The sequence below is a fragment of the Carcharhinus amblyrhynchos genome, chromosome 6 (genome assembly GCF_965287045.1).
Source record: "Carcharhinus amblyrhynchos chromosome 6, sCarAmb.v2.hapA, whole genome shotgun sequence".
In the NCBI taxonomy this organism is placed as follows: Eukaryota; Metazoa; Chordata; class Chondrichthyes; order Carcharhiniformes; family Carcharhinidae; genus Carcharhinus; species Carcharhinus amblyrhynchos.
The window spans coordinates 91,073,884-91,101,531 of NC_137329.1; the positions used below are offsets into that span (position 1 = coordinate 91,073,884).

Sequence of the window (27,648 nt, forward strand, 5' to 3'; positions counted from 1 at the left end):
ATCAGTAACCATTTGTTTAAGTTAGACAAAGTTTGAGTTCACAGGTAATAATTACTCATTAAGAAAGTAAAGACACAGGATTCTAGAGTTTTCAACCAAACAAAATAAACTTTGCTCTATAAAGTCAGAAAAGTCAAGCAATTTACAACATCTGTCTTATACTCTAACATTCAGAATTAACAAGAGGTACCTATGAATTAACAGGCAAACTGATCAAACACGACACTTTGCTTTATAAATGGCAGGTGTGACCAAGACAGATCCCTCAAATTTCTCAGCAAACCTGCAGACATCATTATCCATTCTGAGTTAATCAATCTTGTTAAAATTTTATCTTCCTCACAAAGGATTCTAAGTCTCCACTTTCAAAGATCTAGGCTCTGAATTCCCTCAAAGCTATTCTGACCAAGATTGCCTCAATGACTGCTCCCTTCATAGTGTTTCAATTTCATCTCCCTTACTACGTTCCTCTGGATTCTTGAGACAGCACTCTGGCACCAACTTACAAGCATAGCTTCAAATTTTCAGCCATACTAAGCAGAACACCACTGCTCCAAAGGGTTAATGTTGTCCCCACAGTACAAAATCACCAACTTCCTGCTGCATTTTCAGCTCTCCACATCTTCTTCAAAACCCTCACTGCTTGAACCTTGTCAGCCTCAGCACTTTTACAGCTTGGAGCCTCTTTCCATTTTCCTCTCCCTCGTGGTTTCTCTCCTGATGGCCCCTACCAATGGTCTCCCCCACCCAGTGGCCTCTTCCTGTTGACTCCTCCCTGATTTTCCCTGTCTCTCACACGCACACACTGGACCTCTTCCTGGTTCCCCTTTACTTCTCTGCAGCTTCTCCATGTCCTTTCTCCCATTCCTCTGTCCCGGAACATTTCTCGTTTTGAAGTCCAAATCCTAGGTTCCATTGGATTTTTGTGCTGTTTTCTCCAAGCAGGTGCAGTGAATGCTTGTCCCCAACCTAAGAATCTCAAGTATAATGTTGTGCAGGCACAGCTCATTCCTGATTTGTACATGTTCAGAATCTCTAAAAGCATATCAGGACTTGTAATTCTTGACCTCCACCTCAAAATCAGGTAAGTTACTATTTCTTGACAAATGGCACAGTAAGTTATGCAGGAAATTACAAAGGGTCATACATAGATCTGGTTTGGCTGATCTTTCCCAGTAAGGGGATGAGGGCAGATTTGGTGCAGGGTGTTAAATCCTCTGAAATTGACTTTTGGTTGGATCCTGACCTCGTTCCAATCTGTTCAGGGTTACTTTGGCACAGAATTAAATGTGGGATTGAGTGCAAGCAGGCATCCTCCTGGATCTGTCAGATAAGTCATTAAGAATCAAATTAAGATCTTTCTTCCAACCTTAATTTTGAATTTCCTATCTAGGGTATCTGTTTGCTGACTTGTCATCAACTTGTTGGGATCACTGAGGCAAGTGTATAGTGGAAAGAGCTTCTTCAGTGAAACTGGCAAGCTGGGAAGGCTTTAATCGGGGAAACATCATGACCATGAGAGATTGCTTTTCAAAGCACCTTTTCTCTGAGACAGTGCTTTCCCTGTTTGATAGATGATTGCCAAAGATTGGAAGGCCCTTCACTTGTCTTATTCTTCTTTCAGCTTTAGCTCCACTCCCATGCTTTCAGCCTGATTTGTTGAATGGGAGTAGCTTAAGCAGCTGCACCACACACCTCTGATGAGGGGCAAAAGTAGAAGCAATAGGGTAGAAGGGAGGAACAGCTAGAAGGAGGTGAGATCCTCAAGGTCGACATACCTCTTAGCATGTCTGAGCATCAGCTTCTCAGGAGGATCAGGTTGTCATGGCAGCTCAATGCTGATATTTGAACTCTTTCTTAGTCAAACTAATGGGCATTTATTTCCAAAGCGGATGCCTCAACCATGGGTTGCTGTCTTTCACAAAATTGTGTGCTCTTGACTACTACAAAGAGAGAAAGCAGAGAGATGTGGGCATTGGTAATGACTTATGTGATAAGAGGGAAGGACAACATTTGTGGAGGGTTACTATGAGGGATTGATGCAGGAGGGATTTAGGCTGAGAGTGAGTGTAATTATTGGATACTCAGATGGGGATGTGAGGTGCCTGCAGAGAAAGGAATGGTGTTGCAGGATGTGTTTACATGAAAAGAATGGTTGGGAAACTCAGAATGTGGAGCTGAGCACATGAAAGTATTATGCCACTCACCTCTTCCATTTTCCAGAGGTTCTGGATCCTCTTGGTGCACTGCTGACAGGTTGGAAAGACCACAGTGTTGCTGTTGTCTTCCTTGGCCACTGCTCATCTACGTCTGGTTGGTTAGAGAAGTTGTCCTCTTACAGTGCCGCTGAGGGCTACTGCCACAGCCACTCACATCCCATAGTAGATCTCTCAAATAAGGGTGAGAAACCTGGGGAGCAGCCTTCCCATGTCTCCTCTTCGTTCCTGAAACAGCTTCAGCCTCAAAAGTCAAAGTTTTAGTGAGCTCTTGTAACTGATGCTGTGGTTCCTTTCATTAAAAATCCTTCCTTTGACAGAATGAATGTATCATCACACCCTTTTTCCCTAATTCCAAGGTGGAATGCTAATGCCATGGCTTAGTTAAAGAACTTTGACAATTTATGCAAATGAGTTAATTGGGTTCCTAATCCAAAAGTGCTAGGGATTATGTTCAATGGTTCCGCACAGTGATTGGGCCAAACTATAGAAGTTGGAGTCCCATGTGCGAAAGTGTGAAGTTATCCATTTTGGATGTAAGGAATACAAATAAATATATTTTCTTAATGGTTAAAGAATATAAACTGTGGAGGATTGAAGAGATTTATGTATAAAAATTGCTGTAAGTTAATGCATGTATACAAAATAAATCAAAAAGACAAATAGTGGCCTTCATCTCAAGGGAGTTGGAATGCACAGTGAAGAAGTGATGTTTCAATTGAATACAGCCTTGGGCACACCCCTTTTGGAGTACCATGTTTGGTTTTGGTTTCTGCACCTCAGGGAAGTTGTATTTGCTTTAGCTACAAAACAGATTCACTAGGTTGAGATTAAGTTTTAAAGGGTTTAATTATGAGGATAGATTTCATTAACTTAATTTATATTTGATCAAGTTTAAAATGTTAAAGGATGATCTTAATAAGCCATAAGCGAAAATGGTTTCTGCAGGATATGGAGATGGGATTTCTGGATGCGGAGTCCATCATCCATTTTGGATATATCCCAGAGTCTCCAGGAAGATCCAGGCCAAGGTGCTTAAATTAAGTTGTGGTGTAGATGATTGAGTAGTATGCTGAACAGTATTTGAGAGGTTGACTTATTAGAATGATGGAACTGCTTTAAAGGTCTGTGAAAACTCTGATTCTGTTCTTATAACTCTGCATTTTCTCAAACAGGTTTTGTGCCCATACATTCATGCATGATATCCTAATTCATCCAAATTAATATTTGTGTCAATGACATGATAATTTAATGAAAAAATACTTATTTAGTATTGTGAGGTACAGAACTCCCAAACACCAGTCAAGTGTGAGTTATTTCAGCCTTGTCCCATCCCTGGAATGTATTAATGGACCAAAATGAAAGAATTTTGTATCCTTCCTTTATTCATCTGTTTTTATGATAGAGATTTCCATTTTGTGTTTTCTGTAGATCCTGACAGGTGAAGACTGGAACTCCGTGATGTATGATGGGATAAGGGCATATGGAGGACCATCTTTCCCAGGAATGTTGGTCTGTATTTACTTCATCATCCTCTTCATCTGTGGGAACTGTATCTTTCTGCGATGAAGAACACCCTTGATTCAGGTTATGACAGGATTTTAAGAACGCAGTTATTGGAATTGTGAAAGCTAACCAGGTTGTTGAAATAATCACCAATTTTACGATAAAGTATAATTGCAACAAAATGACTGGGATTTTGAAATCACCATCTTTAATTGCAAAACCATGTAGTTCTGGACATTTTTGCTCCACATATAATTTTGAACTGTTTAGGATGAAATACAGATCAAATTTTATTTTGATATTACAAAATCATGCATATTTTCAGCATTTGGAAAAGAAACTTCAATACAGCATACCACAATATGTGACAATGTTATTGCATAGTTATATAGACAATGGGCCCGAACGGGCGCGAAATCATGGTAAGTTCAGGCGTCGGGCCTGCAACGCGATCTGCACCCGAAACCAAGCAGATTGTGCCTTTACTGACACCTGATTTGGGCGCGGATCCGGTCCGCACCCCAATCGGGCGACCATCAGCATGCATTTAAATCGACTTACTGAACTGCGCGCCCAACTCTACCACCAAATCCCATTTTACCGTCTTTGGATCCGATTCGGATCTGCGCTGTTACCAACCTGCAGGATAAAAATCCAAAGTGGATTCCTATTCTGCAGGGGAGCCTGCGAAGCCCATCCTCCTCGAACATCCTTCGCATCCTTCCACCACCCCCACAACCAGAGATCCATCTGAGCCCACCCCACTCCTCTGGCAGACACCAGCGAAAGGCCAGGAAGGTGCTGCAGGCTTTCCAACAAGTGCAGTAAGAAGTCTCAGAACACCAGGTTAAGTTCCAACAGGACTTTAACCTGGTGCTGTGAGACTTCTTACTGTGTTGACCCCTATCCAACGCCAGCATCTCCACATCAACGAGTGCAGGACAGAAGGGTAGTGGAGTGAGAGCAGCAATCCAGGTAGGTTGGGGTGTGCTCTGCCGAGGGGGAGCCTGCCTCCCCGGGTGTTGGATCATGGGGGTTGGGGAGGGGTCCCGCTCCCCGGGAAAGTCTGGCCATGGGGGGGGCTGGTCTGCCGGAGGGGCCTGCCTCCATCTGGGGGGGGGGGCGTTTGCTGATCATGGGGGGGAGGCTGCCTCCCTGGGGGAGTCTGATCGGGGGGCGTCTGCCAGGGGGGCCTGCCTCCAAGGTGGGTCCGATCGCGGCTCGTTCCCCCCTCCCCCCGGCTCTCTCCGCTGTTTTTATCTTTCGCACCCGGCTGTGCTGTTTCAGATTTTTTTCAAACTGTACATGCGCAGTTCAGAGCTCCGATCGTTCTGGCAGCGCTAAGCCCCGCCCACAGCGCAGACCGGAGCCAGCAAAAAGTGTATGGGCGCGCTGGAACAGGATTCTGGGCTCAGATCCATTTTATGTCTGGATCCGGCCCTTAGCCTCCAATTGGTAAAATCTAGCCCGATGTCTTGCTAAATGTTGCAGTAATCAGAAACTATAATTACCTTGACTCTGCCTACAAACAGATATATTATTAAATGTCTTCTTGGCCATCGCTGTGGACAATCTGGCTGATGCTGAAAGTTTGACTTCTGCCCAGAAGGAGGAAGAAGAAGAAAAGGAGCGCAGAAAACTAGCCAGGTAATGATTTCAGTGATATTTTGCTCCCTGTCTGATTGTACATTGTGGAGGCCATTTTTATTAGTTTTTTAGTCTAAAGCCCCTTGATTCAACTGTTTCTAAAAAAAGAGATATACTGTCAGAGTTTTTCATCTTGCACTCATTAGGATAGCTACGCAAGATAAACTAACAGTAAAGAGAACAACAATTTATACCGCCTGAGAAGAGAGTGTTAGTTGGTTGGCAAGTGGACTCTGATTTGAAGAAGGGTTGCCATGGAGAATGCAGCAGAGAACTATTAACTGTCATGCTTTTGTTTCAAATTCAAACCAGACAAGTTGACTCTAAATGGTTGGGGCATTGCCAATGGGAAATAAACCAGGCAATGGTGGTCCCAAGGCTATTGTTTAGATGGGAAAGGTGTAAAACTGGACATGTGTCTTCAGTCTGTAAAGAGCAGGGCCCCGTGTGTGAATATATGTGGCTTCCGGTATGTGTAAGTGAGCCTCACTGCAATTCCAACTAATGATCTTAAATTAGTTTTCAGCACAATTTGGATGGTTTAGCAAGTATTATCTAATTGTGGAATCACATCTAATGTTCAACACTATGGTTTAAGTTTTGCAAGTATAAACTAGTTGTGTATGGTCAGTACTTTGTCTATTGTGAACAGCCAAAGGGACATGCTGTTTGGTACAATCCACAAGTTATTCAGATGTGTGACCTATATAACTGGCATTAAAACAGCACTGAAATTCATATTCCACATTACTCTCAGGCAAAATGTCTTTTTGGCTTGATGGCATCCTATGAGTGGAGAGAACCACCCATGTTGCATAATAACAGTATGCATTCTCACACTAGACACCCAGTGCTGGCTGACTCTTTAGGTACACATTTGAGTACAATTAACCAATTAATACCCATGTTCTTGCCTTAAGCTACCGGGTACTTAAAATTCATCGACAGAACCTATTAGATACTAACAGGCTATGATTAATAGGATATCACAAAAATCAGTATTTGGCCACAGCCATTCACAACCTGTATCAGTGATTTGGATGTGAGGACCAAGTGTAATATTTCCAAATTTGCTATGGCACACAACTTGGTGAGAATGTGAGTTGTGAGGACAATGCAAAGAAGTTTTATGGAGATTTAGACAGACTGGGTGTGTGGACAAGCATATGGTAGATGGAATAATGTGGAAAAAATATGGAATAATACACTTTGGTAGGACAAACGAAAATGCAAAATATTTCTTCAATGGAGAGATACTGGGAAATGTTAATGTCCAAAGAGGTCAGGATGTTCTTGTTCATAAATCACTGAAAGCTAACATGCAGGCGCAACAAAAACTTAGGAAGGCAAATGGATTGAAAACCCTTATTGCAAGATTTGAGTACAGCAAAAAGGAAGACTTGCTGCAGCTGTATTGCACCTTGGTGAGACACAGCTGCAGTTTTGTGTACAGTTTTGGTCTCTTTATCTTAGGAAGGATATGCCAGCCAGAGAGGAAGTACAACAAAGGTTCACCAGACTAATCCCAGGGAAGGTGGGATCATCCTATGAGGATAGATTAGGAGGCTGGGCCTATGTCCTCAAGAATTTAGAAGAATGAAAGGTGATCTCATTTAAGTGTTCAAAATTCTTGCAGGGTTCAACATGGTAGGTGCTGGAAGGATATTCCCTCGATTGGGGGGTTAACACTGAGGAACACAGTCACAAAATGAGATAAGCCATTTTGGACTCAAATGAGGAGGAATTTCTTCAGTCAGAGAGTGATAAATCTTTGGAATTCTTGACCCCAGATGATGACTGTGGCTCAGTCATTAAGTGTGTTCAAAGCAGAGACTGATCAATTTTGAGATACCAATAATGTTAAGGGATAGAGGGAGAGTGCAGGAAGAAGGTGTTGAGGTAAGAGATAAGCCATGATCTGGTAAATGGCAAAGCAAGCCTGAGGAGCTGAATCAACTGCTCCTGTTCCTGTGTTCCTATGCAGCTATTTGAACATAGAAAGCATATTATCTACATGTCAGAACTATGCAAGAAATAGGAGGTTAAGTGCCAATCCTTCGAGGATGCATTTTATGTCAAAACTGATAAAGGTGTTTGAGAGACCTGGGTCTAAATGGGATCCCATGGTAAAACCATCTATTTGGACATATATAGTGGTATTAAAACTGAACTCAACTATATGAGTTCAATGACTACAGATTCAGACATTGTAGTGCATCTAAATCACCATGGTATTATGATGCAGTACAGATGTCTACAGTAGCCTTGACATTTGTGAATAGGCTAGCAATGTTGAATTAGCACATGGACATGGCATTCATATTGATATGCAAATCCTGTATAACCTTTGCAAAGATGGAAGAGTCTTACATGTGTGTAGAAAATTTGCTTCATACACATACAGATGAAAAAGGATTTTTTCAGCAACTTTTTTGTTACTGTAATTTAGTGTTTTACATTGTACAAGTTACGTTTATATTCCATGTTAACTTTTCTGCAAGTTTTCTCAGAAAAAAACTGTTTATGTTTTTAGGAACTCCAGCCCAGAAAAGTCAGCAGATAATGAGAAACAACCAATAGATGAGGAGAAGAAAGCAGAAAAAATTGAATTAAAGACAATCACTGCAGATGGAGACATGCCTCCTGCTACAAAGGTTTGTTTAAGGGCCTGACACTGTTGCTTGTTGAAGGCAATCATATTCAGCTTTCATATGGTTCATATTTGATCATTTCATTGACAAGGCAACCAACTGATCCTCCAAAATTCTGTCTCTAACACTTTGAAATTAGAATGTGAACAAGGATGATGTGATGATTCATTACATAGTTCTCTCCTTTGTTTAGGTAAGATTGATGATGTACAAACATTACCTTCAGCTAACATGCATAAGATTTGAGGGTGGTTTTTTAAAAACGTCAGACTTGAAATTTTAAGTAAGCATGCAAAGCTTGTGATTCCTTTTGAGGTTAATACTCACTTTCATGTCAAAACAAAGTGGTGCACATGGACTTAAGGAGACTTTGTTAGATGCACAATTATTGACTTGTTGGGCCAAACAATTTATTTCCACATTGTAATTTCTATGTAAATCTGAGTAGATTTACTCTATACTTATGATCTTGGGTGCTTTGGGCATCATGCAATTCTGACTGATTAACTGCATGTGATTTCAGTATTATGAGCCTAAACATCCGTGGGGTGGCACTCCGCTCCTATTGAATTACACTGAAATGTAGCCACAGCTTTCTTGCCTAACCTTCTGACTTGGGCTGGGTGAGAGTAGTGCGATGAACTCCTATCAAGTGCAGGAGTGTTGGGAAAAAGAAAGCCATGTCTCATTTTTAAAGGCAATAGCTGCCATAAAGCAGTTAAATTTAAAAGTCCAGCCACTTTGACAAGCCAGGGAGAAGGTAAGTTTGTAAGGGAAGTGGGTAGGATAAGGAAGGGGAAGTTAGATGTCAGTAGAGAGGGGTTCGATGTTTTGTTGGATATCATTGGACATTAGTTGTTCCATGGGGTGTTTGGAAGGTTGGTGGGTGCTGTGGTTGCGTGGTTAGTGGGGCAGAATTGAGTAGTCATGGATGGATCTGATGGTCAGTATGAGGGGATTCAGCTGGTCAGTGGCAGGAGTGATAACTGGAGGGATAGTCGGGATGGGAGAAGATTTGTCAGGGTATCTGGAGGGTAGTTGAGTGGTGAGATTTAGTTGGAATATCAGGAGGGTAGTAGGGAAGTCCTGTTGGGGTCAGGATGGTAGTCAGAGGGGTAGTAGGCTGGAATGTAGGGTTTAGGAGGGGAGTTGTGGGGTTAGGAGGGTTGTTGGGGAGTGGAAGATGTATCCTGTGTGGTCCATTAGAGGGGGCATGGCGGGAGTGGTGGGGAAGAGCGGGAGTACTATAGTTGCCCAGGAGTTAGAAGTGTTTCTGAGAAGATAATGTTTCTACCCTTTCCTGGATAACTAGTCTGAACCATTCAAAGTCTGTGATTTAAATCAGAGATTCAAATGGTTCCCAGTATTGGATAATTGTTCAGTCTTAAAACCATTAGTAAGAACTGCTGCCAATGGATTTTTATAAAGTGTCCACTTAACAAACACCACTCTCCCTTCCCCAGCCCAAATTCCTGAAGAACATAGAATAAATAATTCCTCTACACCAGGTGAAATGCTTTCTCTCCATTTAATGATATGACTAAACTATCTAACCCTTACTTTTGGAAGACCTGAATAATATTTAATAACCTCCTAACATTGTTTCATGAATTTCGGCCTTTTATGAACCCAGTCTAATCGCCCTGGATAATGAAGGGGAATATTCTAGATACAACACCAGTGTTTTATACAACAATTTCAAATTTACATTTAAGAGTAAAAATAGCCCATAGGTTGTACATTCCTCAGGGTTCTTGTCTGCCTTCAAAATCAAGGAGATACTTGCTTCTCAAAGGGACTGAGACTGCTTTGAATAAATGTGTAAACATACCAATGAGGGGATCTATTCACAAGTCTTTAAATTCCTTATAAAATTCACTCCCAAAACCATCAGACCCCAGAGCCTTACCAGACTGAAGATCTCTCAAGGCAAGAACCACTAACCCCTTTAAAATGGGGGCATTTAAGTTCAACCTTTGGTTCTTCAGAATTCATTGGAGTTTAATGAGTCAACCACATTGCATGGCTCTGGAGTCACATAGAGGCCAAACCAGGTAAGATAGACAGATTTCCTTCCTCAAGGGATTAGTGAACCAGATGGGCTTTTCCGATAATCAACAATGGTTTCATGATATCAGTAGATTCTTAATTCCAGCTTTTTTTTTATTGTCGAATTCAAATTCCACCATTTGCCATGGCAGGATTCGAACCTGGGTCCCTAGAACATTAGCTGAGTTTCTGGATTCGTCGTCTAGCGATAATACCACTTAGGCCATTGCCTCCGCTGGTATGCTGGCCTATATTGTGATAGGATTTCAATTCAAAAGTAGGAAGGATTTATTGCAGTTATACAGGATCCTGGAGTATTGCGTGCAGATTTGGTTTCCCTGCCTATGAAAGGATGTACTTGTGGGCAACACAACGCCAGGGACTCGGGTTCAATTCCCAGCTGGGTCACTGTCTGTGTACAGTCTGCGTGTTCTCCCCATGTGTGCATGGGTTTCCTCGGGGTGCTCCCGTTTCCTCCCACAGTACAATAGACATGCTGGCTAGGTTCATTGGCCATGCTAAATTCTCCCACAGGATACCTGAACAGGTGCCGGAGTGTGGCAAGTAGGGGATTTTCAAAGTAACTTCATTGCAGTGTTAATGTAAGCCTACTTGTGACAATAATAAATACATCTTGAACTTTTCTGGCACCATCTTAATAGCCTCAATACAACTCATTTACTTGACATTTGACATTATATATTTTATTTAGCTTGTTTTTCTTATTTATTCTTGTCTCGTCAAAAAATTGCACATGCTCAGATCTCTGTGCTAGGGAGATTTTGTGTGCAAAAGGGGTGTATGTTTCGACACTTAGAACTGAGACAGTAGCATGTACCTGTAAAACCATACTGCTGAAGTGCATGTTTTGTGTTTGATTCATTGTTGTTTTGGCCATTCAAAATGCCTTTTTTTATATTGTAATCTTTTGTACTGAGATCTGGAGTATAAAAAAACACCTTTGCTCAAATTTGTCATTGCATGCTTATATTTTTTATCCCACCTTTGGGTCTACGTTATTCTCACTCAAGCAAGAGGTGTGACACCCTCGAAGGCAAGTCATAGAATCCCTACAGTGTAGAAGGATTACCGGGTCTGCACCGACTACAATCCCACCCAGGCCCTCTTCCAGTAACCCCAAATATTTATCCTGCTAATCCCCCTGACACTAGGGTTAATTTAGCATGGCCAATCAACCTAACCCACACACCTTTAGACTGGAGGAAACCGAAGCATCCAGAGGAAACCCACACAGACAAATGGAGAATGTGCAACCTCCACACAGACAGTGACCCAAAGCCAGAATTGAACCCAGGCCCCTGGCACTGTGAGGCAACAGTGCCAACCACTGTGCTGCCCAGAAGGCCAGTGATGGGGCAGCGAGAGTGCATTGGAGGTTCACTAGGTTGATACAGGAGTTGGCGGGGCTGAGTTGGACAGACTAGATACAGAGAGGATGTTTTCCATGGTTAGGGAATCTGGAACAAGGGGACACAATCCCAGGATACGAGATAGACCATTTAGGATTGAGATGAGGAAAAATGTCTTCACTAAAAGAGTGGTGAACCTGTGGAATTTTTGACCACAAAGGGCTGTCGAGGCTAAGTCATTGAATGCATTCAAGAAAGAGATAGTTCCATTTTTATATTTTAATGGCATCAACGGAGATGATCATACTGAATTGTGGAGCAGGCTTGAAGAGCCGAGTGCTCCACAGCTGCTCCTAGTTTCTATGTTAAGCCTTTCCTTAGATAAGGGGACTAAAACTGTTCATGGTCATCCTGGTGTGATCTAACTAGTGCCTTGTATAGTTTTAGCGCGACTTCTCTATTTCAATACACCATTCTTTTGAAATAAAGGCTAGCATTTCATTTGCCTTCTCTATTATCTGCTGAACTTGCATACTAGCTTTTTGTGATTTAGAAGCCCCAAACCCTTCTGAGCTGCAGCTTTCTGCGGGTTCCATTTCAATAGTTTTCAGCTCCTTTATTCTTCTGACCAAAAAGCATAACTTCACATTTTCCTACAATGGGCCCTATTTTACCATTTTATTTTGAAGTGCTGGGCGGATTTGAAATTGGGACTGTTTCAGATCCAACTTTCAGACCCGTTCTCATATGCACTCTGCTTGAAAAAATAGCAGCAATTCTGAATCACGCTGCAGAATCCTGAGCGTGGGGCTTATTGTACCTGAAACACTATAGCTCTGATCAGAGCCTTTAACTGTGCACGCACATTGAAAAACATTAGACAAATGCTCTCCTGCTACATCGCTCCCAGGCCAGATAATGTCCCCCAAAGACATTACTCCACCCCCACAACATTACTATCCCCCTTATTCATCCCACCCGCCCCACTACCAGACCGATTGTGGTCCCCTGCCCCACTTTCCCCCCACCCCCACTGATCACACACAGGGTGATAGCAGAACCCCCCTTCCCCCCACTGATCACACATAGAGTGGCAGCGGACCCCCAACTGCCCCTCCCCCAACCCCCACCCCAACCAGAGAGCCATCTGACCCGCCTCCCTCCCCCCACCAGAGAGCCAAATGACCCATCTCCCTCACCCCTCCTCACACAGAGAGCTATCTGACTCACCTCCCACAACCCCCACCAGAGAGCTATCTGACTCATCTCCCTCCCCCCATCAGAGAGCCATCTGACCCATGTCCTTCCCTCCCACCAGACAGCCATCTGACCCGCCTCCCTCCCCTCCACCAGAGAGCCATCTGTCCCACCTCCCTCCGTCCCTCCTACCAGAGAGCCAAATGACTCACCTCCCTCTCCCCACAGAAAGCTATCTGACCCACCTCCCTCAACGCCTCCCCACCAGAGAGCGATCTGACTCACCTCCCTCCCTCCCCAACAGAGAGCCAGCTGACCTGGTCTCCTCCAACCTTCCTTCCTCCAACCAGGGAGTCATGTGACCCACCTTCCTCCCCCGCCACCAGAGAGCCATTTGACCTTCTTCCCTCTCCTCCACCAGAGAGCCATCTGATCCGCCTCCACCCCCATCCCCACCCACTACCTATCTGAATCAGAGAGCCACTGGAAGCTCTGAACTTACCTCCTTAGAAGCTGGAGCATTGGAATCGGACCTTTGCGGGCCATGTCTGTTTCACACCGAATCATGATGGTAAAGGGGATAGTGCCGGTAAGTTTGGGCATGCAGCTCATTAAATCAATTTAAATGCATGCAAACGCCTTTAAATTGCTGTTGCGCCCATTTAGGTGTAGTGCCGACAGTGGTCATTTTCATCCATTAATAAAGGGAGAATAGGCGTGGAGGTGGGCGTGGATCGCGTGACTCATCTCACAACCGACTTTACCAAGTTTTTGCGCCTGAAAGCGGGGACAACTTGGTGATGAAATCGGGTTTAATATATTCCATCTACTAAGTTTTCACCCACTCATTTAACCTGTCTATATCCCACGGTAGAATCTTTGGGCCAGATTCTACCATCAGGAGGAGAGGGGTCCGAAATTGGTCTGGGTGGCAGAACAGATGGGGGGATAAAGGGGTCAGTAATGTTGTGGGGGTGGGGCAGTGTCAGTGGGGGCCAGAGGAAGGCATTATCCGACCTGGGAGGGATATGGCAAGGGAGCCGCATTCCATCCTTTTTTTTCCATGCATGCACAGTTGGGGGTGCCAGGTTTGTGCAGTGCAATTCAGAATCGCTGATATTTTTTCAAGCAGAGTGCGTGTGGGGGTCTAAAAGTTACATCTGAAACACTTGCAGTTTCAAGTCCATCCAGCACTTAGAATCAAAATGGTAAAATAGGGCCCTTTGTGTCATTCTCACTACTTGTCTTCCCACCTTTTGTGCCATCTGCAAATTTGCCAATAATACCATTTCCTTTGTCCAAGTCATTAATGTATATTGTCAAAAATTGTAGTCCCAGCACTGATCCCTTTGACACCCCATTAATTACATGTTGCCATTCTGCAAGTGCCCTTCTTATCCCAACTCCCTTTCTTCTATTAGTTAGCCAATCTTATACCCATGATAATATACCACCACCAACACCATGGGCTCTTAGCTTGTTAAGTAGTCTTTTGTACAGTATCTTATCGATTATTTCTTGGAAAGTCAAGTATATTACGTGTACTCTTTTATGTATATCGTCCATTACCACCTCAAAGAATTCTAATAAATTTCTTAGGCATGGGGTAGCATGGTGGCATTCTCACACAGTGGTTAGCATTGCTGCCTCATAATGCCTGGGTTAGATTCCAGGCTTAGGTCACACTGTATGGAGTTTGCACATTCTTCCCGTGTCTGCATGGGTTTCTTTCAGGTCCTCCGGTTTCCTCCCACAGTTCAAAGATGTGCAGATTTGGTGGATTGGCTATGCTAAATTGCCACTTAGTGTCAGGGGACTAGCTAAGGTAAATACATGGGGTTATGGAGATAAGGCCTTGGTAGGATTGTGATTGGTGCAGACTCGATGGGCTGAATGGCCTAGTACTGAACTGTCAGATTCTACAATTTCACCTTTATGAAACTGTGCTGACTCTACCTGGTTATGAGTATCTGTTTATGAATATCTATGTCCCAAAGCTGTGCTATACTACAAAGGCAAAACTATCAGTTCTATGAGGAGCTTGACACTACTCTCAGCAGAATTTTGAATTAGAACACACAAATAGGGAATTTCAATACAAGTGTGGGTGTGGACCACGAAGTATGACCCTCCTATTCCATGAACATCATTCAACTGACGCTTTATTTCAGAACAAACCACACCTCTGGTTCAATGGTTTGATAACAATCTATTGCCATGTTTTATTTGGTTATTTCAGTTTCTTATCTTTGTAGCTGTACTTGATTATTTAAGACTGTGGATGACCAAGAGACCTAATTAAACAGAGAACTTTCTGGAAAAAAAAACTATTCTGGCTGACTGAATCGGGCTGGGGTGAACCAGTAAAGTCACCCGACAGCCAAAAATCAGATTTGCGCCCAATTTCTTGCGTCTCGCATCTTCCTAGCACTGGATATCTGGCGCATTCAGCCTCCTGCCCATTTCCAGTGAGAGGCTGAATAAATTATTTCAATTTATTTGAAATGCCATTGATATGGATTTAATGAGCGCCAGACACAAGCATCTTAGCTCACTTGCCTTTGTGGTCTCGCTGGGAGAGGTTCTCTCCAGCAAGGGCCCCCTCCAGGGAAGTAGAGGGCAAGAGGGTTCCCCCTGGGCAGTGCCAACCCAGCAATGCCAGCTGACATCTTGGAACTGCATACTGGGCACCTTGGCACTACCCATTGGACATCTTGGCAATGCCCACTGGGCAGTACCAGTGGGTAGGGCCTACAGAGCGGGCCTGAAGAGAGCAAGGCCAGGCTGGGGTGGGCCAGTGGGGTAGGAAGGGAGGGGGCCTGCTATCTCTCTGCTTCATGATCGGTTCAGGGGGTTGTTGGTGGGAGGGGACCCACTGCGACTCTGCAGTGGGGGAGCAGGCGCCCGATGCAACTCTGCATCATGACTGGTAGGGAGGCAATCTGTCTGGGCGGTAGGGGGACTATATTTTTGGATGATGTGGGGTTCGCAATCAGCTGCGGACCCCCGCAATAGCTGGTAGGGAGAGCGGAGGTGTGCTGGGTCAAGACCACAGCAGCAGCAGAGGCCTGACATGTCTCTCTCTCTCAAACCTGACAGTTTCTGCACATGAGCAATAGCTCCCACTGCTGTACAGCAGGCTGGCTAGCAATTTAAACCTCATCCACTCCAACTCGTGGCTAGAAATGGTCTAGACCTATTTTTACTTGAAAAAGTGCATAAAATTGTGATTTTGGACTCGCCCAAAAAACAGATCTGAACCACTCCCATTTTCACACTAGCTTGGCACTTAGAATTTTTCTTGTAAAATTCTGTCCAGTGTGTATGTGTATAAATCCCATAAGTTTCTGAGATGTTTTAATATATTGTAAATAAACCTGTTGTAGATTTGGAGTCAGTATCATTTCTGCATTGTTCTGAGATAAATTAGAAATATACGATATGTAGCAAAATGACAAATACATAACAACCACAAGGTGTCCTGGAGCCATCCAAGATCAGTGCTTTGGGATCAGCTAGGTCTGATCAACACCAGACATAACTCCATGAACAACATTCTCAATGCACACAACTACCATAGCACAAAATGTGTTATTGATCATTCCCCATATCAACATCAGCCATATCACCTATTCAGATAAAAACAACAGTTCATTGACTTGATTGAACATGCATCTCTTCAGTTTTCCTACACAGAGTGTAGAAAGGGAACATAATTCAAAACACTACCTTCAGTACTACATTCCCAACATATTGGAAGCAAGAACAGTAAAATGCTGACAGGTTTGATGCTAACTTCATAGAAACCAAGTGGTTTGCCTTCATTAATTACAAGAGAAATCAGAGCTGGAAGATTATAAATGCACTGAGATCTGCTCAAAGTAAAATCCAACAGACTGCTAAATGGTGTACCAGTGATTCCTAGTTACAACTTTGCAAGAATATCTGGATGTCCTTCAACACAGGGAATGCTAGGGGCATGTATGAAGAAATCAAAAAGGCAACTGGTCAATCAGCAAAGAAAATAGCTGCATTAAAAATAAAGTTGGGGTGGCGTGGGTCACCATTGACTGCAATAAACGGTTAGAGAAATGGGTGGAAGAGCACTTTGAATTGTAATCTAAGGAGAACACGGTCATCAAAGAAGCTTTATGTACCGTAGAGATCCTATCTGCCGTGGCAGAATTGGGTAGCAAACCAACAGTGGAGCAGCTTAGCAAAGCTATGACTCACTTATCATGGGCAGAGCTTCAGGTGCAGATGACGTAATACCTAATCTCAACAAATACAAAAAACTCACATTCCTCCAGCATCAGCAAAAACTTCTGTATCTTTACTGGAGGGAGGGAGCTATGTTTACAATATGAATGATGTAAAGATTGTGTCCTTGAGCAAGAACAAGGACAACTGCACAATTGCAACAGACCTAACTAATCCCAAAAACAAGGGGTGTGCCCTTATCAGACTGTAGATCAATACATCTAACAAAATTCCTGTGTGGTTTCAGAACTTGAAAATCTCTCTTTCTATGACAGCTTGATAGGTAAGGTCAGCTGTGATGGGGCAGCATTGAAAGCCTTTAACATGCACAGTGGAGTCAGAAGTGTGTTCTGGCACTGACACTCTTTAGTTTTTTCTTCTTTATGCTGCTGTCATTTGCCTCCACATCATCTACTGAGGTATCTACGTACATACCAATACTGAAGGAAAACTATTCAGCTGTGCTCACCTGTGATCCAAGACAAAATTGTGCCTTGTTTTCATTGGAGAATTGCTGTATGCTGCCAATATATTCCATGCCGAGGGACTCCTTCAACAGCAAAGTCAGCAAACTCTCACATGACTGTAGAGAGTTCGGTTTTACATCAGCCTCAGGAAGACCAGTGACATAATTCTGGATGTTACTGCCATCTACCAACACTGATAATGTGATGCTGCAGGTTATTGATAATTTTATATATCTTGGTTCCACAATCACCAACAATCTGTCACTTAATGCTGAAATCAACTCACACATCACAAAAGCTGTAGCTGTTATATCCAATCTGAGAGTGGCAAGCTGAATGTGAACACCAATTGCCATCAACCAATCCTGTGTCCTCAGTGTACTTGTCTATAGTGGTGAGACCTGAACAATATATGGTGAGCAAAGAAAGGCTAAACAATTTGCAAATTTGCGGTGTCCAACATATCCTCAACATCTCTTGGTAAGACAGTATTACTACCTCCAAGAATGTGGAGGGTGCTAATTCCACTGATAAGCCAGCAGCTGGTTTGGTCATGTTCTTCAGATGGATAATGTATAATGGCCTTATAACCAAAGACATTCCATACAGCGAGCTGGCCACATGATCACAATCCCTTGGGAATCTATACCTCAATTAGCAGGACACCTGCAAACAAGATATTGATCCCTGGATAATGCATAGTGCAAAAAAGCATGCCAGGAGCAGCACCACGCACACTCAGAAATGAGGTGTCAGCCTGATGAAGTTACAACATAGGACTATTTGCCATACAGTGGCAACATGTGAGACACAGTTGAGCAATTCTACTACCAACAGAGCAGACCTAAGCTCTGCAATCTGCCACTTCAGTCGTGAATGGTAGTGGGCAATAAGCAACGAACTGGGAGAGAAAGCTCAAGTAGTACCCCAGGCTCAATGGTGGAAAGCCCAGCACGTCAATGCAAAAGACAAAGCTAAAGCTTACCCCTAGGCAAGCTGTTCCAGTACAGCTACAGCCCTGGCATCGACCCAACAATGTGCAAAATTGCCCTGGCATGTCTGGTACATAAAAACCAGGACAAATCGAACCTGGCAATTACCTTGCATCGATCAGTCCACTCTTGATCATCAATAAATTAATAGAAGGTGTCCCCAGCAGTGTTATCGAGTGGCACTTACTCACTAATAACCTGCTCACTGATGCTGAATTTGGCTTCTGTCAGAGTCACTCAGCTCCTGACTTCATTGCAGCCTTGATCCAAATATCGACAAAAGAGCTTAACTCAAGAGGTGACGTGAGATTCATTACCCATGACATCAAATCAGCATTTGTCTCCATATGGCATCAAGGAGCCTCAACAAAACTGGAGTCTGTAGGGATCAGGGGGAAAACTCCACTGGCTAGATATACCGAGGAGAAACAGGGATTGTTGTGGTTGTTGGAAGACGTTCATCTTTCTCCCAGGACATTGCTGCAGGAGCTCCACAGGGTGGTGGCCTCAGCCCAACCACCTCCAGTTACTTCATCAACAAATTTCCTTCTATCTTAAGGTCAAAAGTGGGTATATTCACTGATGATTGCATGATATTCACACAACATGTGACTCCTTAGATATTGAAGCAGTCTGTGGTCATTGTTCATATACAGCAAGACCTGCACAACTTTCAAGCTTGGGCTGATAAGTGACAAGGAACGTTCATACACCACAAAGTGCAGGCAATGACCATCCCCAAGAAGAGAGAATCTAACCACCGCCCTTTGACATTCAGTGGCATTACTCTCACTGAATTCCTTGCCATGAATTTCCTAGGGTTAGCATTCACCAGAAAATGAGCTGAACCAACCATATAAATACTGTGGCTACAAGAACGCGTCAGAGACTGGGAATCCCATCTTGGATAACTCACTCCCTGATTTCCCTGAGCCTGACTAAATCAGGTCATAGGTATTTTCCGGCCATGATGCATTTGGTTACTCGATTTCCAGTGAGATGAACATTGAAAAATATTACAATCATAGAATCATTATAGTGCAGAAGAAAGCTATTCAGCCCATCAAGTCTGTACCAAATCTCTGAAAGAGCACCTTCAAAGAAAAAACAGGGGTATGATGGAATACTTGCTAATTGTGGGCAGTGCTCACAAGTTTTTGACACCATCCAAGATAAAGCAAGCTGCTTGACAGGCCCCATCCACCAACTTCAAACTTAATTCCCTCCATAATGCATAGTAACTGCAATGTGTATCATCTACAAAATGCACTGCATTAACTAACCAAAGGTCCTCTAATAGTGAAAAGGCTATCAGTGTTGACAATATTCCAGCAATAGTACTGAAGACTTATGCTCCAGAACATGCCACATGATTAGCCAAGCTGTTCCAATACAGTTACGATGTAGAGATGCCGGCGTTGACTGGAGTAAACACAGTAAGAAGTCTCACAACACCAGGTTAAAGTCCAACCAGTTCATTTGATAGTAATCCCACAAGCTTTCAGAAACGCTGTTCCGTCATCAGGTGTGTGGAATGTTCTGATCAGAGAAGGGCATATAAAGTCACACGCCGTTTACAGAATACTGATTAGAATGCAAGCCTTTATAGCTATCTTGCTATTCAAGTCTTAACGATGCAGGCAATGTGAGTGGAGATAGTATTAGCATAGGTTAAAGAGATTGTATTGTCTCCAGACAGGACAGTAAGTGAGATTTTGCAAGCCCAGACAAGTCATGGGGGTTACAGATAGTGCGACATGAACCCAAGATCCCCTCATGTGTGTGGAACTTGGCTATCAGTCTCTGCTCAGTGACTCTGCACTGTTGTGTGTCGAGAAGGCAGCTTTGGAGAACGCTTACCCGAAGATCAGAGGCTGAATGCCCGTGACCGCCAACAGGAAGGGAACAGTCTTTCCTAGTGATTGTCGAGCGATGTTCATTCATCCATTGTCGTAGTGTCTGCATGGTCTCCCCAATGTACCATGGTTCAGGACATCCTTTCCTGCAGCATATTAGGTAGTCAACGTTGGCCGAGTTACAAGAGAATGTGCCGTGTACCCGGTGGATGGTGTTCTCATGTGAGATTATGTCATCCATGTCGATGATCTGGCATGTCTTGCAGAGGTTGCTGTGGCAGGGTTGTGTGGTGTTGTGGTCACTGTTCTCCTCAAGGGTGGGTAGTTTGCTGCGAACAGTGGTCTGTTTGAGGTTGTGCGGTTGTTTGAAGGCAAGAAGTGAGGGTGTGGGGATGGCGCTGGCGAGATGTTCATCTTCATCAATGATGCGTTGAAGACTCTGAAGAAGATTCTGTGACCAGAACCTTCCACACACCTGACAAAGGAACAGCGTTTCCGAAAGCTTGAGGGATTACTATCAAATAAACTGGTTGGACTTTAACCTAGTGTTGTGAGACTTCTTACTGCCAATACAGCCAAAACACTGGTATGTCCTGTCCACAAACCCATCAGTCTGCTCTCGATTGTCAGTAAAATGATGAAAAGGACCATCAACAGTGCGAACAAGCGGCATTTTTGTGAAGCAACAATCCACTCGCTGATGCTCAGTTAGGATTCCACCGGGGTCACTCAGTTCCTGACCTCATAATAGCCTTGTCCAAACATGAATAAAAGATCCCCAAAGATGTGAGAGTGACTGCCCTTGACTGAATGTGGCATCAGAGTGCCTTAGAAAACAGCAGTCAATGGGATTCTTGGGGTGAAAGAGAAAGATGGTTGTGGTTGTTGGAAGTCAGTCATCTCAGTTCCAGGACATCACTGCAGGTGTTTGTCAGGGTAGTGTCTGAGGCCCAACCATCGTCAGCTGCTTCATTAATGACCTTCCTTCCATCATAAGGTTAGAAGAGGGGATGTTTGCTGGTGATTGCACAACATTCAGCATCATTTGCAACTCTTTAGATGCTGAGGATTCCATGTCCAAATGCATCAAGAGCTGAGCTTGGGCTAACAAGTAGCAAGTAACATTTGTGCCACCATTCATGCCACCAAGTGCCATGCAATGATTATCTTTAGCAAGAGGTAATCTCACCATTGTCTCTTGACTTTCCGTGGCATCCCTCACGATCAACATCCTGGGAGCAACCATTGACCAGAAACTGAACTGAAATGAACTGAATTAGACTTATAAATACTGGACCTACATGAGTATGTCAGTGGCCAGGAATCCTGTGATGAGTAACCTACCTGCTTACTCCCCAATGCCTGCAAGGCACAAGTCAGAAGTGTGATGTAATATTCTCCAACTACCTGAATGAGTGTAGCTCCAACAGCACTCAAGAAACTTGACATCATCCAGGACAAAGCAGTCCATGAGTGGCACTTCATCCACAAACATTAACTCCCTCCACCACCAACTCACAATGGCAGCAGTGTGTACCATCCACAAGAAAGGGGGGAGGGGGAGGGGTGGGCCTGAGTAAGATGTTCTTTTGGAGAGTCAGTACAGACTTGATGGGCCAAATGGCCTTCTTCTGCACTATGGGGATTCTGTGACTCACAGCTTTCCTTGTGATATTTTTCAATGTTTATCCCACTGGAAATCGAATGAACATATGCATAATGGCCAGAAAATACCTATGACCTGATTTCGCATTAGGCAAGGGCCCAACACAGAACCCAAGAACTAAATAGTTCATCAAATGTAGATATCAGTATTAACTGGCCTGGCTTGATTGCTGGCTATAGTTCCCCAATCTTGCAAATGAATTCGGAACAGAACTATGCCACTCAGTCCTTCAAGTCTGCACCACCATTCAATAAGATCAAAGCTGATTTGGCATGCATGATATGTCTTATAAAAGTCAACCACGTCTTTATGCATCTTCAGCCAAAAAAAAGTATCATTAATCTAGCTTGTGTCTTCTGAATGTCCATGGTCTGCAACTGGAATCTCTTGGATAATCCGCAAAACCTCATTGCAGTAACAAGGAGGATAACAATTTCACAGACTACAGCACAATCCTCAGCAACTGGCCTCTGGTGACATGTCCACTTCCATATCAAAATGTCATTTTTAACAGAATAACACTCATGAATCTTTTCAACCTCTGCCTTAGATATGCCCTCTGAGGTAATGTTCTCAAATCAGAGCCTCAACAAAACCAGATATTCTTCAGTTTTCCTTTCTCTCCAATTTCTCTTGGATTTTTTCAATTTGGCCTTTTACTAATGTTCTTGTAAGTTAATTCATAATCTGCCATCACAGTGCTTTCCTGTGTTTAAGAACTTTGGTCCAGAACTTTCCAAGGAGTGACAATCACAGTATGATCATCACTCTGTTCCTTGTATCTAAAATACAGCTGCACATTTGTGCCTGACTCTCTGATTCTGATCACCTCAGAAACATGCTGTGCAGTAGGTTCCTGAGGTCCTCAGTCAAAGGCAGTAGTTGGTCAAAAGGAAGCCACATTCACTTTTTACAGTGTTAGCTGATGTACGGCAAGTAAGATTAAAGGTCCCAGCCACTTCGAGAAGCCAGGAACAAGGCAAGGGTATAAGTTAAGTGTGTAGCATTGGAAGAGTGGAGGGATTGTGTAGGAAGCGTTGGGAGAATATGATGGGTTTGGGGATTGAGTAGGTTGAATGGTTAGTTGGTTTGGTTGGGTGGTCAGTCAGGGGATCAGGAGAGTAGACAATAGGACTGGGAGTTTCTGGATGTAATCAGGGGTGCAGGGGGCTAGTCTAGGCATTGTTAGATAGCTGGATTGTTGGGAGTTATTCAGGGGTTGGGATGGTAGTCAGAGGAGTGGGAAATAGTCTGGGGGTGAAGGTAGCTGGGAGTGGTGAGGAGGGATGGTGGGAGGACAGTCGAGGGTTGAGTGGGGTAGCAAAGGGGTCCAGTTGGGGCTGAGTGGAGATCAGTATTACAGTTACCTAGGAGTTAGAAGTGCTTTGAATTCTTCTAACTCTTCCTGGGTAACAATTCTGCTAGAACAATCAAAACCATCCCAAGTCTCCAAGTGAAATCAGAGTATAGGATACTTTCCAATTCAAGGTAATTTCCAATCAGAAATGTGAATTTCCTGGGCAATTCCTGTTTAGGTTTTGCGTGGGAAACTTCCAGGAGTTTCCCCAGTGCATCTTCTGGGATTCTTACCATGTACAACTGTTGGGAGATTAGAAGTTATGGGCCTTTATGTTCTTCCAAGCAAAACTTTGTGACTGACGGGACTCATTTTGAGAATTCTTCCATCAGAATCGCTTCCCCAAGGCTCCCAAAGTCTTATTCAACTCACAATAATCTGTACCACCTTTCAAGCGCCATTTCCTTTCCTCTTGCAAATACCATATAGGCCTGGTCCTCATAGAAATCATAGAAACCCTACAGTGCAGAAAGAAGCTGTTTCATCCATCAAGTCTGCACCGACAACAATCCCATCCAGACCCTACCCCCATATCCACTCGCTAATCTCTCTAACTGGTCCTGTTTCCTTGTCAAATTTCCAGCAGCCCTCTGGTACCAACACACAGGCATTGAGAGTAGTAGTCTTTGTCACATGAGTGCTGTTCTGAAAGAAATGAGTGCACTTCCAAAGTTTTCCTTTACAAAACTTTCTTTCAGAGCATAGTCCAATGTTGTTTATGCCAATCCAGATTTGTGGTGATTTTCTTGGATGACACAAAGTATATTTATTTTTATTTCCTCTTCATTAATATAGGAATTAAGTGAACATTCTTCACCAAATAAAAACTGTAAAGTGCTATTATCTTACCTTTCACTGCCAGTTCACATAATCTGAGCCTTTCTCTTTCCAATTCGCTGTCTCTTTCTATATCTCTGTCCTTTTTTTTGCCTTTCTAGTTCGACCTTTCTAATTTCTCTTTTCAATTTTACCCTTTCTATTTAAATAGTCTCATTTCCCTTTTTATAATTCAATTTCTGGCACCAGCTGAAACAACCTTCTCTTTTTCTCAAACCTCATGTGACAATTATCTCAGCCTTCCTGGCTCCTGATTTTAAGCAGATACTCATTTGCTCTGTCTTCAATATATTTTTCGTCAACTGCTTCAAGGCACTGAGACACTTCATGAAGGCCTGAGCATCAAAAATACTCATTTTGTTTTCCACAATATACAGCAAAATCAAATGTGAGATTTTATTTGTTTAAAGCTTAAAATTTAAATTTATTAAAGGCTCTTATCTTTTCTCAAGGATTTAGCTACCAAATCTCATCCAACAGCAACTCCCACTCAATCCAAGATCAATAATACAATCTTCAGCAAAATGACACAGTTCTCCAGAATCTTCTCGGCTCTTGTCAGTCTTGGACTTGTGGCTCCACCAGAATCGGCTTTATCGGAAATGTCTGTAATGACCTTGTGCACTGAACCAATTAAGGTTAATCAATTACTTTAAAATAACTGAAACAAAGACAGCAATCATATTTTTGCTCATCCCACTCTCGGAACCAATCTTCATGTACCCCATCTCCAACTGTATAATCACACCCACTCCCACATAAACCTGGTTTTGTGGGACCTATTGTATTGAGAGGTAATACAATGAGGAAGTTTTAAATCACAATGGTGATTTATTAAACAATAGCAGAAAAACAGAACACATAAGCTCAACACTGATACAGTTTTGTCCCACCAATTCGCTGGCTTGCAATGAGAATTCCTCCTCCCCGGACCCACGCTTTACTATTTCATTGGTCGAGGTTCACATGTTCTGTTCTGATATGTCCTGGATGAGTCACATGACTCAGAATCACCCCTTAAAAGGGCCATATAATCACATTTCTCTTCCCTTAAGTTCCTTCACACATATATAAGAAAACTCTAATATACAACTTACAGGGTCAAGACAGAATTTATGGAAAAGAGTGCAACATGGCAAAGTTCATAATATCAGTCTATCTGAGGACATTCGAACTCCACGACCAGTTCATCCCTGGTTGAGGTTGCAGTGCCTACAATAGTGGTAGGCAGATTCACAGATTCTGAAGATGTGCTAGTGCTGATGCCCTTGTAAGCTTCTTTAGCTGACACCCAAGATTTCCTTTGGGAAACATTTGGTGCAGCAATCAGTGACTCAGTTGTTGGCAGACTACGCTGGGTCCACATATCTAGAAGTGGGGACTGTAGCTTCCTGATTTCTTACATCGTATACTTGCTTTTGCACTTCTCGGGGGGATGTTGATACAGTGCACAGAAGTGGAAGTCAGCTGAGGGCATCAGCATTGGAAATTTGAGTACCCAGCTTGTTTTGAAAAGTATAACTATAAACAGTCAATAGTAAGGCCTATCTTTGTACTTTGGCCAATGCAATCGAGAGAACTGGTATATCCTAATTTAAAAGACCTAGGAACGCTTGTTTTCTGAGATGATGATGAAGTGGCAGCCATAAACAGATTAGTGAAATTTTTAATGGCATATATGACTGCCAAACCTTCCACATCGATCATGAGCACTTTCTTTCAGCATCCAACAAGGTCCTGGAAGCAAAAATGGCATACTGCTCCATGCCATCTTCCATCTTGCTTGAGAGCACAGCACCTATGCTGTAAGGCAATGCATCACACATCACAGTTATCTGGGTGAAAACAGATGAGTAAGGTAGATGAGTGTAGGGCCTGTTTCACTTGGTCAAAGCCTTTCTCTAAGAATCTTCCCTCTGCCACTTTGATGCTTCTTCAAAAGTTGGAGGACACTGAAATTGTGGAAAAATTTGGCATAAAACAGCTGCAATGGTTGACCATCCCTAAAAAGAACTTCAACTCAGCTATGTTTCTTGGTGCGGATACCCCTTTTATCATCTTTATCTTATCTTCCATTAGGTGTAAGCTTTTTGCACTGACTTAAATCCTAAATATGTGACTTGGCTTGAAGAATAGACTTTTCCGTTTTTTACCTTTTCACCTAAGGACTTCTTCCAAATTGGCCCTATGGTCTTCATTATTAAGACATTATCCAGATGTATGTCAACTTTTGGGATCTCTTGTAGAAGACTCTGCATCATGCGCTGAAAGATTGCGCATGTAGATGAAATACTGAAGGGTAAGCTTGTATATTGAAATAAACCCTTGTGTGTGTTGATAGTAACACTGTTCTTTGAATCTTCCTCCTGTTTAAGCTATTAGTACGTTTGACTCAAGTCCAGTTTATGTATTTGATGCCTTCGTATAAAAATCTTTTATCTTAAGGATAGTATATCTATCTATTTGGGGAACTCTGTTCATAGTTAACTTGTAATCACCACAAATTTTTACTGTGCAATCTAGTTTTAACACGGGGACTATTGGTGCTGCCCATTCATAGAATTGCACAGATTTAGTTATCCCTTGGTCTTTCAAGCATTTCAGCTCAACCTCCAATTTTTGCTGTGCATAAGGAATAGGTTGGGTTCTAAAAAATGTTTGTGTTGATTCAGGATTCACAATAATCTTGACCTTAACTCCTTGTACGTTCTCCAGTTCATTCCAAAACCTTCCTGGTACTTGCACCAAAGCTCCTGAAAAACCCTGTCTGTGATGCTGAATATCTCCAGCCATTTCAACTTGATTTGCTTTGGCTTGTCTCACCCAAAAGGCTTGGCCTCTGATCTTTCACAACAGTTAGCGGTAACAGGGCATATTGGTGTTGATACAACACCAGTGCTGAAGTTGTGCCCATTACCATCAGGGCCTCCACTGTATAGGTTGATTTGATTTGATTTTGATTTGATTTATTATTGTTACATGTATTAGTATACAATGAAAATTATTGTTTCTTGCGTGCTATACAACAAAGCATACCGTACATAGGAAATGAAAGAGTGCAGAATGTAGTGTTACAGTCATAGCTAGGGTGTAGAGAAAGATGTAAGTTGATTCAAAAGTCTGATGGCAGCAGGGAAGAAGCTGTTTTTGAGTCGGTTGGTACGTGATCTCAGACTTTTGTGTCTTTTTCCCGATGGAAGAAAGTGGAAGAGAGTATGTCTAGGGTGCATGGGATCCTTAATCATGCTGGCTGTTTTTCCAAGGCATTAGGAAGTGTGCACTGTGTCAATGGATAGGAGGCTGGTTTGTGTGATGGACTGGACTTCATTTACAACCCTTTGGAGTTTCTTGCGGCCTTGGACAGAGCAGGAGTCATATCAAACTGTGATGTAAACAGAAAGAATGCTTTCTATGGTGCATCTATAGAAGTTAGTGAGAGTTGCAGTGGACATGCCAAATTTCCTGAGGCTCCTGAGAAAATAGAGGCATTGCTGGGCTTTTTTAACTATAGCGTCTGCTTAGAGGGACTAGGACAGGTTGTTGGTGAATGGACACCTAAAATCTTGAAGCTCTTGAC

General features: G+C 43.0%; 1 protein-coding gene across 1 annotated transcript in view; it reads left to right on the top strand.

Moving 5' to 3' along the window:
- Positions 1–27,648, top strand: part of cacna1c (calcium channel, voltage-dependent, L type, alpha 1C subunit) — a 1,035,639-nt gene that overhangs the window by 641,286 nt on the left and 366,705 nt on the right. Inside the window, exons 15-17 of the mRNA XM_080190924.1 lie at positions 3,648–3,768; positions 5,255–5,369; positions 7,903–8,023. Coding sequence (XP_080047050.1) covers positions 3,648–3,768; positions 5,255–5,369; positions 7,903–8,023 — 357 coding nt within the window. The remainder of the gene's footprint in view (positions 1–3,647; positions 3,769–5,254; positions 5,370–7,902; positions 8,024–27,648) is intronic.